The 14,793-nt window shown below is 37.2% G+C and overlaps 1 protein-coding gene across 1 annotated transcript in view; it reads right to left on the minus strand.

Moving 5' to 3' along the window:
* Positions 1-3,365: 3,365 nt before the first annotated feature.
* Positions 3,366-14,793, minus strand: part of LOC120632351 (synaptogenesis protein syg-2-like) — a 79,323-nt gene continuing 67,895 nt past the window's right edge. The window contains exons 13-16 of the mRNA XM_039902204.1: positions 8,316-8,433; positions 6,911-7,038; positions 6,079-6,182; positions 3,366-3,969 (exon numbers count right to left, since the gene is read on the minus strand). Coding sequence (XP_039758138.1) covers positions 3,853-3,969; positions 6,079-6,182; positions 6,911-7,038; positions 8,316-8,433 — 467 coding nt within the window. The 3' untranslated portion in view covers positions 3,366-3,852. The remainder of the gene's footprint in view (positions 3,970-6,078; positions 6,183-6,910; positions 7,039-8,315; positions 8,434-14,793) is intronic.

Below are 14,793 nucleotides of genomic sequence, written 5' to 3' on the forward strand. Positions count from 1 at the left end.
GGCGGTGTGTGTATTGTCATAGTAATATTTATTTATTCGATTTCTTCTGATGGCAAAGAAGTCATCAGTATGAGCCCCCGCGAACATTTCTTATGCACTACAATAACGTTGTAAGCCCAACAGAATTCTGAAACCATCATTATACTGAACTCGTAGTGCGTTTAGCGATGCCTGTGTGTATAGTTGAAACTTAATAAAATAATAATTAATTAATTAACTATAACGTTTAATAAACTTGCAAACAAAAAGCGAAAAGAAGCTGTTGGAAAAACTGAAAAGTATATTAATTCAATGGTTCTTATGCGACATAACACTTCGCTTCCTCGACTCGCCAATTACCTCCCCAGGCGAGAGCTGGCTCGTTTTCAACACAAAGAATCAACTTACGAGTAGTCATTAGACTGGCGACTAGCATTCTTAGTTAAATAGTGAAGGCATGTCGAGTGCCTTAAGTTTTAGAGTAAATACCAGTAACATTTATTTGTCGATATATATACTTTGATATACTTTGGCACACCGTGGGACGTTAGTATTTTTTTTTGTTTTTTACCTTTTTTTAACGTGTAACCAAATTATGAAATAATGTTGAAGGCACAGGTACATTTAATAATACTGTTGAATTATTACTGTTGTACAAAAAATGCGCTATTATAAAATAAATAAATAAATATACTACCACAATAAACACACCGCCATCTAGCCCCAAAGTAAGCGTAGCTAGTGTTATGGGTACTCAAATGACTGATGAATATTTTTATAAATACAATACATAAATACTTATAATATACAGATAAATATCTAGACACTGAAAAGACGCGTTAGACACGTTAGTATTTTTTGTGTTTTTTACCTTGTATACAACGTGTAACTGAATTACGAAATAATGTTGAAATATGCATCAGTATATTTTATAAGGAATCACTTGTATAAATATTTGATTAAAATGAGCATTTTTTATTTTTCCATAAAAACTAATTCAAAGAAAGCATTACTTATGACAACCATATTGAAGATAAAATACACGCGCATAGTACGCGACGCGTACCTATTAAAGTGACAGGAGTCCCTGTGTAATATGAGAGCTGTATGTGATAACTTTCAGTTATAACTATGGAAGTAGTTTACTCAAATACTATTAGGTTTTCGGTTTCACAGAGAAGTCTCAGAGTCAGTACATAATGTTCCTCTGAAGCCTATGAAGTACTATTTCGGTTTTCGTTTACACGTTGTATAATAGGAAGTGCTTTGAAGAATTATTCTCTGAGCTGATAAGAACTACCCTTGACAATCTCCGTGATGCAGCGGTGAGCGCTGTGGTTTTGTCTGGGAGGTCCCAGGTTTCATCTCCAGCAGGGGCAACTTCTCATAATAATTTATAATTTCAAACCGATTTCGGTCATTAACCCCGGTATCGGAATCATTTCGGTTAAACAAAGAAACCGGTAAAACAGAAAAACCGGTTACACAGAGAATCGATTGAAATTAACCGGTTTTACGAACTTTAATTTGAGATTTTGTTGTATATTGGAGAGCGCTCTGAAGAATGATTCTCTGAGCTGGTAACACCGAACCTTGACGACCTCCGTGATGCAGCGGTTAGCGCTGTGGTCTTGTGTGGGAGGTCCCAGGTTTAATCTCCAGAAACCCTTCTGCAACTTCTCATAATAATTTATTATTTCAAACCGATTTCCGTCATTAGCCCCGGTATCGGAATCATTTCGGTTAAGGTTACGGTTTCTTTTTTTAAAAAGTTAAACAGAGAAACCGGTTAAACAGAAAAACCGGTAAAACAGAGAAACCGATTACACAGAGAAACCGGTTCTTATTAAATTTTACTCAATCGATTGAAATTAAACGGTTTTACCAACTTTAATTTGAGTTATTGTTGTATAATGGGGATTGCTCTGAAGAATTATTCTCTGAGCTTTGAATAATAATTTATAATTTCGTGGCTAGTAACTAAATCAAGACCATTTCGATAAAAGCGTGGTGCCAAGCGATTTAGCCTTCCGATTGGGACCTGTGCGTTTTCAAGTTTTAAATTTCTAACCAATTATTTATAATCATCAACAATATACCATACGAAAACCAAAACCAAACCAAAACCTCCCACAACGGGAGGTTTTGACCATAATCACGCTAGGCAGACGGGTTGGTGATCGTAGTTTTCCGTTTTATTACCTGAATCACCTCATACGATACCCGTGGGGAGAGGTAGGTAACGGTGACTGTGGTGACGGCAGATAAGAAATCTGTCGTCAACCATATTTATGAAAATTCACTTTTATTGATTTCCATTTAAACCTCATGGATGCCCAGTATTTTCATCGGCATCGCCATACTTCTATTATTAATATTATTTATTATAGGTGGTCGTCGTCCCTGACGTCGTTATAAACCACTTTGGATAGCATTGACTTAAGACATAATTCAAAAAAAAAAAGACATAAATCTGAAACCAATACAATTTTAGAACTGAGCAGTATAGGCGTAATTTCTATAGGTATACATCTACCTTAGCTTGATTTCAACTAAAAATGCATAAAACTAATTTGGAAATACGGATGCTAATGTAAAAAAATAAAAGACAAATCACTTCAATTTTTATTCTCTTCCATCATTTACATTATTTACAACAATTTTATCACAATATTCACAGTCAATACATAGAATTTATTCTTAAAAATATTTAAAAATTTCCTCCTAAATTCATCTAAGGGTCGATTCACACTCGCGGCTTACAACTTCGACGTGGCAAGACAAAAATTATCCCGGTCAAATCAACTAACTATTTTATTTTATTTTTTATTTTTTTCTGAATCGTCTGACATACATCCGCTAGTCTTGTGTATAGTGTCTCAATATTTTGCTTGTCTTTCCTCATCGCATCTAGCCGCAATTATGAGCAATATCTGCCGAGAACAATACCTCGAACTGACATAGTAGCTTTCATCCCAACAAGTCTTTAACACTTTAATTTACTACACCACCTTATACCTAAACTTTATTTTAACACGATGGAAAGTCGACTGTGGTTTTATCACATTGTAAGATACAATAAAATCGCACTATCCTAAAAGATGTAAAGTAAGATTTGCTTTAAAAATGGTACAGAGTTTTATCATCGCTTCTTTGACGATCAGGCAAAAACCGACTCGAAATGGAACGGACGGTATTGGATAGAAGCAGGCGTAACTTAGCGAAATTCCATCATTTATTATGAAAATTAAGCTTAATTTGCTATACTCTGCGAAAAGCAGCACCCTCCATTATTTTTTATTTGAGGGTACATTGCCGAAGATCTGTTTGTTGTGGAGTATATAGATTGAGGAAATTATAAATTATACCATACAAATACTCCTGCTTTTCGCAGAGTATAGCAAATTAAGCTTAATTTTCATAATGGAACGGACCGTATCGCGTATATAACTAAGCATCGCATATCAAAATGTATCCTCACTCGTATATATCTGGACCCGGCTAAATACATATTGTTGGTAAGATCGCAACCAAGTAACTTGTACACGAAACTATGAAGTTGTGACAGATAGACAAAGCGAGCCATAATGGACAGAGCACACGGGGAATGGCAGGGCATGGGAAATACCCTTTGATTCCTTGTGGTCGATTTTTAAACATTGGAATATTGAATTGACGTTCGATAAAGATAAAAGTACTAAGCCCGGCTGCCACTGTAGTACTCTGACCATTCAGTTTTTTTTAATAATTTCGATAAAATAACCCTAAAAAGACTCGCTGCGATGTTAAACTTAACTTACATAGTTCTAGGTTATGTACGCGGTGGATATTGAGCATATTCTTTTGTTTTGACCCTAAATTTAACTAACTATCCTATACACAACTCTCTGGTCCAGGTATCTCTTCAGCTATGAGATGTTCTCTTCTACTTATTGCAGTAGAACTCACTGTTATTGGCTTACTTGAGATGGTACTTGTTGATAATATTGACTGTAAAGAAAAAAATGATTAAGTCAAAAAACAGTACATCCCTTCTCATTGTGGGAGGAGACCCGTGCCCTGTAGTAGGCCGGTAATAAATAAATAAATAAACTACGACAATACACACATCGCTATACATCCTTAAAGTAAGCGTAGCTTGTATTATGGGTAATAAGATGACTGCTGAATATTTTTATGAATAATATACATAAATAATTAGAATATAAATATAAAGACACTGAAAAAAATGTATCACATATGTTCACACAAACCTCCTATAGTGGGAATCGAACCCACGGCCTTTGGCTCAGGAAGCAGGGTCGCTGCTAACTGCGCCAATCGGCCGTCAAATGGTCGGTATTAATGGGTTGATATGATGATGATGATGATGATGTTGACAGTATATCACTTAACAATTATTCATTGTAAAGTCAATATCTCCTGAGGATGCTCCGGTGTCCGAGTATATTTACCTGTTCAAACACCGCTTTAAAAATTTCGCGAGTGGTGAGTAAGAGTCGCAATCATCTTAGCTCCCCAACCCACACTGGTTGATCTAAATTGTATAACGAGAGAGACGTATGTGTCCAGCCTACAGACATTAATCTGAAATAAACTAAAGATGATGCACAGTGCGTGTTGCCAGTGATGACCTATGTTTCTGTAACATGATCGCTGACTATGAGCCTCATAAAAGGCTCAGAGCCACTCAGCGTGTGATGGAGAGAGCTATGCTGATGAGAGCTGCGTGATCAAATAAGAAATGAGGAGATCCGTAGAAGAACCAGAGTTACAGACATAGCTCAACTAGTCGCAAGGCTGAAGTAGCAATGGGCGAGGCACATAGCTCGGAGAACGTATGGACGTTGGGGTCCCAAGGTGCTGGAATGGCAGCCCCGCACTGGTAAACGCAGCGTTGGTCGACCCCCGAAGAGGTGGAGCCGCTGGACACAAGCGGCACTAAACCGTGGAATTTGGAACTCCCTTCAAAAGACCAGTAGACGGTCTATGTCCAGCAGTGGACGTCTATCGGTTGATATGATGATATGATAATGAAAGATAATGCAAGTAACTTCATGGTCAAGTCCATTATCAACTTAACGTGCCAACTATCTAGAGTTCCGATCCGTACAAGTAGCCACAAAATCAACAGCCCTTTCTGTTCCGGGAATAGTTAAGCCTCTTAAGTATTCCATAAATAAAAGCTAACTTATGTGCAGGTCAGTGCAAGAGAACATAGTTCGAACGACACTTATGCCACTGAAATTTATATGAAAAATAATTTGAGATAGCAAAACAACAGTGGCGTGAATATAATTTTTGACCGGGGTAGGCATAAAGCAGGAAGATGGCATAAAATGAAAAAAATCCCCCGAGTTATATCAAAAAATTAGGGTAGGCAGTGTTTTTACGAATGTATGAAGTGCACACCACTGCAAAGCAAGCCAATTTTTTATAAAAGACTGCGAAAGTAAGTTATAAATAACTTTGACCTTCAGCGCGAGCGTATTACCTGAAATTTCGGCCGTGAATGAAAATGGACGGCCTGGTTTCATTTAAATCGAAAATTAGGTTTCACATGCTGTACTCTTTATAACATAAATAGTGCTTGTACTCTAATACAAACACTATTTATGTTATAAACTTCAGATGGAAACGTGAATTCGTCAAGATATTTCTTTGTAGAAATAAAATTTAAATCATTAATTTACCACTTGCGTCATTGCCAACGGATAACTAACCATAGTTTAGCCTAGAAAAAATGGCTGGATAAAATCGAATGCTTGCCTCAATAACCTAAAATATGGAACACCCTATAAAAGACCTGTCCTAAACTTGTCTTAAACTTTTCATGAAATTTTCGAAAGATTACGTTTTTTTTTCATTTCTTATTTAAAACGATATTTCCTTTAAATATTGGTAAAAATACTTATTTTTTTTTTTAAATACTGAACAAGAATCCTCCACAAGTATCCTACTGCAGATTTCAACGTCTCATACTAAAATCGAGTCCATTCATTTCACGCTCTTAAATTGCATACATCTCGGCCATTACTACACATACATCAACAAAGCGAATTCCACTGAAAGAGGGAATAGAAATTAAAAAATACGTACCACTTTATCCGCTATACTAACTCGGCGCTCGTCGGGCCACTCGTCAGTCGTGTGAAGAGCCCCATTTTTGACAGGCCCCACCCTCTTCGCTGGAGGGCTCCCATCTAAAAGCGTATTGATATTTTTTAAACCTTTTTTACATTCACTCATTTCTGCGAACGCTTTATATTTTTTAACTGCTGCAAAATGCATTTCAGTCGAGTCCTAGTTGGTCTTTGTATTGACTTTATTAAATTTTTAGTTACAGTTGCTGTGGATTAATAGACCGAGAGACGGTTAACGATATTTCGCTCAGTATTTTCGGTCTGAATGTTCCACAAAAATATTATGGCATGCTGCGTACGTTTTATATACAGCGTAGTGTTTGTATCCTCTTTGAGTTATACATTTAATACTTCATTACGGTGACATACTTAAACTAAAATACTAGAATCGTTAGCATTTTCCCATAAAATTTGGTTAATATACCAAAAAATTTATCGTCCGTCGATCCAGGATCCATCCATCTATCTAGGATGCTTACCTTAATTTTGGCACCTTAAAATAGTATTTAATTCTCACAAAAAATGTGGTTCCAATACAAAATCTATGGTAGGTACCTAATTAATAATTGGCTGTTTTTTTTTACAAAAAAGCCTTCTTTGTGACCTTAAGCGAATCAGTATAATATGGTTGGATATTATTTCCACACGTGCGGCAATGCTCGGAGAGTTTATAAAGCTGTGGGAGAAAATTTTGCCCTTTGCCCGGGGAGAAAAATGTCTCTTGCCCATTGTAGCCGTGCAGGGCGGAAAACACGAAATTAACGGTTAGCAAGAATGTGACGTCATACCAGGTGGAGGGTTCAGTATGTCCGGTTGGGCTTGTTTGTGCGGTTTCAGCGTGTAAGCGACGACGTACTGCCCATCGCCTGCGTTTAGCTGCAGCTCGGACGCATGCTGCTTACTTGCGGATTGAGCTCTGTTACAAGAAATTTTTGTTTATATATTAGGTCGGGGAAACAGTCTTTTCGCATTATAGTATGCATGAACTTCTAATAAAATCTCTTTGGCTATACTATTTGTATCTGGCTGGTTTTGGTATCATTAAAAGTTTACATTTTAAAGAAGATAATTCCAAATTCAAATTAGGAAAATGTGTGATTTTTATTTGTTTTTCATACTGTGAAGATGAGTGAATCTAATGAAGAAATTCGATACATTTTAAAATTTTACTAAAAAGGTAAAAATGCAACGCGACGACGACGAAAAAAATTTGCGAAGTTTATGGACCTAGTGCGGCGTCTGTGATAGTAGCACAAATTTGGATTAAGCCTTTTCAATCCGGAAATTTTGATGTCAAAGATGCACCTCGCTATGGTCGCCCTATTACGGAAAAAATAGATGCCATTTTTGAATAAGTGGAGCACGATCGGCATATCAGTAATTACAACGTAGCTGAAGAACTGGAAGTTGACCACAAAACAGTTTTGGCGCATTTGAAAGAAACGGGGTACTCATTTGTGATTCTTTATTACGACGTAATGAAACTGAACCATTTTTGAAGAAACTGATAACTGGTGATGAGAAGTGTATCATTTACGACAAGAACTTGCAATCCATGATTGTTTCCGCAAAAAATATGGTTTTTCCATCATAACGGAAATATATGATATTATAATTTGAAGTATCCTTTTTTTTTGGTTTGGTGAAAAGCTTTATTGTTACCTCGTACCTTTGGGCAGGATGGAGGTTATATGGGAATCCCTCCTTTAAAGGGGGTATACCCAAACTAAAAACCAACACGGCATGTCCCTCTTGTTGGCTTTGTTAGATGCGCTGGGAACCCGTTGTTTACCTCCCGGACGTCTACCAACCACCCCAACCGATTGTTGGGAGTCCCGCGCTAGCGAGGAGGGGATCAGGACAGCTTGAACCCCCCGCCCTCAGACCGTAGAGAGCTTGTGTAGTGGCGGGTAGCTAGCCCAATAGCTACCCGCCGCCTCCCAAGAGCAGCTGGCGAGCGGCAAATTGCCGCAGTTTTCTTCCCACTTGTCTACGCCGGAGCGGATGCGCGGATGCCTCTTCAATGTGCGTACTCTAAAGTTTTCTTTTAAAAAATTAGTGAATGATATTTCCATTTTATATTGTCTGTCTTCTTTGTGACTGTCGCATTCGAACACAAACAAACACAAGGAGTTAAATTAGTTAAAAGGAGAAACTAAATTAGTTTTGATTTCATAGTTTCTATAGTCTTACCTTCTTCTCCTTAAAACTAGTGCTGTTATCAAAGCAACGCTCATACAAAGAGAAATTGTCAGGACAATCGCCCAAAATGCTCCACTCGAAATGCCAGCCATCAGGTTATGACTCCCATCTGAGAACAAACGAAAACTTATTAAAAAAATAAGTACAAAACATTTCTACGTGTTACTTTACTGAAGTCCAAAAAATATCTTGTTTCTATGAGAGCAACGTTTTTTATGGATATTCTGCATCATCCTTACTTCATCCATATGTGTTGATATTCCATCAACAGTCACGAAACGTTTTCATCCACGTTCCTCATACGTACCGCTAGGATGTGGAACGCCCTCCCTACAACTGTGTTTCCTGCCACGTCTAACTTAATTACTTTCAAGGCAGGAGTGAATAGGCTTATTCTAGGCAAGCGTGCTCCAACCTAGACCACATCATTGTTTTTTTACAGGCAAGGTTGTAGTCAAGCGTTGACCTATCGTTAATAAAAAATTATAATTTCAACCTATTACTGGCCTATTGTACGGTTCTCAAAGCAAAGAATAGTTTAGCCAATCAGCGAATGGTAGACTTCACACGCCTTTGAGCACGTTACGAGTTCCTTCACCGTTATAGCAATTGATATTTGGTTTTCTTAAATTTAAAACGCACATTACCCCGAAATGTTTGAGGTGCGTGCCGGAGATCGAATTCAGACCCTAGAAAAGGAGTCCTAAGCCTTAACCATTAGGCTACACTTGCTTCTTTTTGAATAAGAGGAAACTAAAATAGCCAATAGCTAACTATGGGCCTCATAAGAAAGCTCAGAGTCACTCAGCGGGCGATGGAGAGAGCTATGTTAGGAGTAGCTCTACGTGATCAAATCAGAAATGAGGAGATCCGTAGAAGAACTAGAGTTACCGACATAGCTCAGCGAGTTGCGAAGCTGAAGTGGCAATGGGCGGGGCACATAGCTCGGAGAACCGATGGACTTTGGGGTCTTAAGGTGCTGGAATGGCGACCCCGCACCGGTAAACGCAGCGTAGGTCGGCCCCAAACGAGGTGGACAGATGACATCAGGCGAGTAGCTGGGAGCCGTTGGAGGCAAGCGGCCCAGGACCGTGCATTGTGGAACTCCCTACAAAAGACCTATGTCCAGCAGTGGACGTCAATTGGTTGAGATGATGATGATGATGATGAAAATAGTCAATACTTAACACCCGATTCGTTCAATGGGCAGCGACTCTGCTTTCTGAGTCTAAGGCTGTGGGTTCAATTCCCACAACTGGAAAATGTTTGTTTGACAAACGTGAATGTTTTTCAGTATCTGGGTGTTTATCTGATATTATTCATCGGTCATCTTAGTACCCATAACACAAGCTACGCTTACTTTGGCGCTATATAGATTTATGTGTATTATCTTAGTACATTTATTTATTTAACAGTTTTTGGCCTAACCCGGGAATCGAACCCAGGAACACGCGATTGTTATTTGAACATGTGGACCAATAGACCAGTGAGGCACATATCGAGGAATACGATCTAGATTATTATGCAATAAAGGCGTGATAAATTGATTTCTCACTGGCCTCATTGTGCTGGTAAATAGAAGTGCAAGACTCTGCTAGTACTGTAGCGGTCTCCACATTACATAACTAGATGGCGCTACAAAAATCCTGCATCGCGCTTGCGAAGTGTTCACTAAGAATGCCTATATATACAACTTCCAAAAAAGAATGTTCGGACCTCGGTCCTCGAGCACGATCACCCGCTCGGAGGAAGATCTTCCTATTGTTACGGTCCAGCGTATCACCATCAGCTCCCGTAAAGTGGTGACCCCGACGTGATAATCGCAGCAGCATCACCGCCATTCATGCCTGGCGCACACCCAACGACATTATAACAGCAGAACCTTCTGAAGTTTCATTACGTACGCCATCCCGCTAAAGTACTTTATCCAACTCTCTATTATTATAAGCTTAGCGTATTGTATCTATAGACTATATTAATCTTACTTATATAATAAATGTAAAAGTGTGGATCTTTGTTACTCAATCACGCAAAAACGGCTTAATGGATTTGGATGAAATTTGGCATGAATGTAGCCTTTGACATGGTAAAGAACATAGGCCACCTTTTATCTCGATTTTATCCTACTAAAGAGTAGTAGGAAAATTGAAAATTATTTACGAGCTAAGCCACTGGCAGACTTCTTTGAAATTTGGTATGCATGTCACCTATGCTATGGAAAAGGACATGTACTTTCTATGCCGATCTCTCAAATAGTTCCCGTGGTAAGATTCGAACGAAACTTCGGAAACAATTCTGAAGTCCACGCAGACAGAGAAGCTAGTATTATGATAAAGCTGTAGTATTTGCGTTTGGTTTGGTTGCTTAGTAAGGGTGTGAAGGTAGGACAAACAAACAAACAAACACACTTTCGCATTTACACTTAAATATTAGTTAGGATTTCTGTTTGAACGAACTTATAACCGGTACGGGTGTGATAAACCAGAATTTTCTCGGAGAAGATTTTTCGATTTTGAGAGTAATTAAAATGATAATAAATAAATATATTACGACAATACACACATCATCTAGCCCCAAACCAAGCGTAGCTTGTGCTATGGGTAATAGCATTACTGATTAATAATATACATAAATACTTGTAATATATTTAAAAACACCCAGGCACTGAAATGCATTCACGTTGATCACACGAACCATTTTCCAGTTGTGGGAACCCACAACTTTGGACTCATGAAAGCAAGGTCGAGGGAAATAAGGAGTACGGAGATAAATTATTAATAACTGATCATCATCGTTATCATCATCATATAAACCCATTTTCGGCTAACTACAGGGCACGGGTCTCGTCCAACAATGAGAAAGGGTTAAGTCCGTAGTCCACCACGCTGGCCCTGTGCAAATTCAAATTTAAATTCAAAATTTCTTTATTCATGTAGGCCTATCACAGACACTTATGAAGCGTTCATACATATTTGTTTACATAATTGTAACGGGATGGTGATAACTTCGTTCGCCAACTTAAATCGAAATAGAAAAAAAATTCCAGTAAATTTATATTAAGCTATGAAGCTAGAGCAATTCACACCCAAGCTTTTTTATCGTTTAAATGATCCTTAATATTATAATAGGATTTTTCTGTAAGCTTACGTTTTATATAAACTTTGTGTGCGTATTGGTGGACTCCACACACCTTTGAGAACATTATTGAGAACTCTCAGGCGTGCAGGTTTTCTCACGATTTTTCCTTCACCGTTGAAGCAAGTGATATTCTAATTACTTAAAACGCACTTAACTTATAAAAGTGAGAGGTGCGTGCTGGGATTCGAACTCGGCAACCCGAAAGTGAAGGCGAGCTCTTACCAACTGGGCTAGCACCGCTTCGATAACTAATAGAATAATGTGCTTTTAAATTCACTTTATAATTACTTCTATAACGTCGAGTCTGTCTTTTTGTTGTGATCTTGACACCGATTCTACTGAAAGCAGATTCTACAGAAGAGGAGCTGCGAAAACTCGGCAGTTTCTCGGCAGTTGTGTAAAATGAGCGGTTTGCTTCCTAGCCAACTTGTCATTAAATTAATTTTTTTAATGTATTATGCAAAGGTATAATACAAAGGTATATCGTCGACTGATCCCTCTGCGATTTTTTCTCATATGCAGATTCTGGTTTACGTCCGCTTCAAATAAATCGATGTAATACTCAATTAAAGCATTACCTAACTCTCTATTTAGCTAGTTACTTGTAATCAATACATGCAAGTAAACAAAATTTAAACGCCAAGTCACTGAGCTCACAAAATGTTATGATTTTGTCTATCTGTCTGTTTGTACGAACTGATTAGCGGAACGGTACGTTTAACCAAAAACTCCACGAAAATGTAATAGCGGGTGTCAGCTCATTAACACATATAAGATGTTCTAATTGGTGAATATGAACGTCATGAAGTATTGTGCAATATGGGGAGTTGAGCGATAAATTTATTCCTCATTAGAATCTAATGCTGACTGGCAAATAGGGTTGCGAGACTCAGCTAAAGCTTATCGTTCTATTATGATATAGAGCCGGGCTCAGATGAATCGAATGAACATGAATGGAGTGGAATGAATGATGTAGAAGAATTGTCGTATAAGTGATTCGTTGTCGGGCAATTCATTACTAACTTATATTGAGTAGAATTATGTGTTTAAATGGGTTTTTAAAACATAAAGTTTATTAACTCCGACCACATAAATAATGGTAACAAAATAATTTATTTGCAGGCCGCATCGGTAATGTCATGAGAGGTAATTATATAATCATTGCCTCGACCAGTCAATTAGAGGTAAACATTAAACTATAGAAAAGTCCTATTATAGTATAAAGGACTATTGCTCTAACCAGGTTGCTCTTCTAATAATTTTAAATGACATTGTGAGATGATGATAAACAAAAAAAACACCCGGTTCAGTTTGTTGTGGGCGTTTTCTTAGACCAGGACGCGTTTGGAACCCTCGTAGCTTTAGTTTTAAGTTTACGAATGTGGTTATCGCCATCATCTCACTACCGTGTAATTCTTATGTACGTGTTCTTATGTTCTTAAGTGCCAACTGTGGGCCTAATTGAATAAAGATATTTTTGACTTCGACTTTGACTTTGACTTTGCAACTATCGATCAAATAAACCCAATGTTTTAATTTATAATTATAATATTATATTATGGTTTATACTAATATGTGCCATGTGTGATGAGAATACAATTATCACTACCCCTCCTCTTTCCGCGGATGTCTTACCAGGCAACTGAAAGAATAAATAATAAATATACTACGACAATACACAAATCGCCATCTAGCCCCAAAGTAAGATTGTGTTATGAGTACTAAGAAGACTGATGAATATTTCTATGAATAATATAGAAATATTCATCATTCATCAGTATACATAAATACTTATAAAATACAGATAAACACCCAGACACTGAAAAACATTCGTGTTCATCACACAAACATGTTCCAATTGTCAATTGGTCGTCAAACATTTATTGGCCTCAACATAAATTCCCAACTTTAAGTGGGTATAACGAATACGTATCACTATACATATACGGATATAACTTCGATATAACGCGTATCACTATCAACATAAATAATGGTTACACAACAATTTAAACGAACGCCGACACCGCGTAAACTCACGAGGGTTAATAATTACAACGAACGGCAAATTAGAGGTTAATTTTAACCTATATGTTAAGTAACATCAACAATAAAATACCAATTGATTTACTATACCAATTAAGATAAGGTATATTTAACTAACAGATACTATATGAATTAGGATTGAGCTTCATTATTTTATACTTAAAGACAGAATATATTACTCCTAGAATGCGTTGATACACATTTTACATTAATATTTTTAAGGTAATACAATTTACAAACGGTGTGTGAAGTCTGCCTTTCCGTAATTGGCTAGCGTGGTAGACTAGGCTTAAACCCTTCTTATTAAGCAATCTTCTTAAGCAATTATTCTCTGGGACAATCTGCCTGCTGAAATCCATGGAAGTAGTTCCCTTGCGATATTTAAGAGTCGTCTGAAGGACTACTCGTCGTCTTTAAGTGATGGAATTTGAAGTAGATTTTTTTATTTTAACTGTGTGTTAAAATCTACTTATATATATTATGTTTGTTATATTTTTATATATATTATGTATATTTTATATTTATATATTACGTATATTTATTTAAATTATATATGTATTTGTATCTTTACATTTTGGTATTTATGTATATCCATCAACACTCTTGGCACTATCCCGTTCTCTTGCTGTAAGTCCTATGTACAAAGGTTGCCTGTAAGTGATTGCTTGCAGCAGTAAGGCCGCCTTTGCATGTCTACATTGTGTACTGTATACTCCTTACTGTTTCTTTTCCTGTATGTTATACGTGCAATAAAGTGTTTCTTCTTTCTTCTTCTTATTCTGAGAGGGCCCTCTCGTGCCACGTAGAGGGCCGTTAATGGTTTGATGAGGATGTACATAAGTAGTTCCACCCACATCCATAAGCTAAATAAATTAAAACATAACTAATTAAACAACATTTACGAATCAACAACAACATTTACGAAATAGACAGCCGATTGGCGCAGTTTGCAGGAACCCTGCTTTCTGAGCCCAGGGCCGTGGGTTCGATTCCCACAACTGGAACATTTTTGTGTGATGAGCATGAATGTTTGTCAGTGTCTGGGTGTTTATATGTATATTCTAAGTATTTATGTATATTATTCATAAAAATATTAAGATGTATATTATTCATAAAAATATTCATCAGTCGTCTTAGTACCCATAACACAAGCTACGCTTATTTTGAGGCTAGGTGGCGGTGTGTGTATTTATTTAATTTACCAGTTATTTAGGCGGCAGTTTATTTCGTTATTATTTTCTACGCAGCATATTTGAGCTGAAAACTAATTAAGACAATTATTTATTCT

Source organism: Pararge aegeria, chromosome 19 (genome assembly GCF_905163445.1).
Source record: "Pararge aegeria chromosome 19, ilParAegt1.1, whole genome shotgun sequence".
In the NCBI taxonomy this organism is placed as follows: Eukaryota; Metazoa; Arthropoda; class Insecta; order Lepidoptera; family Nymphalidae; genus Pararge; species Pararge aegeria.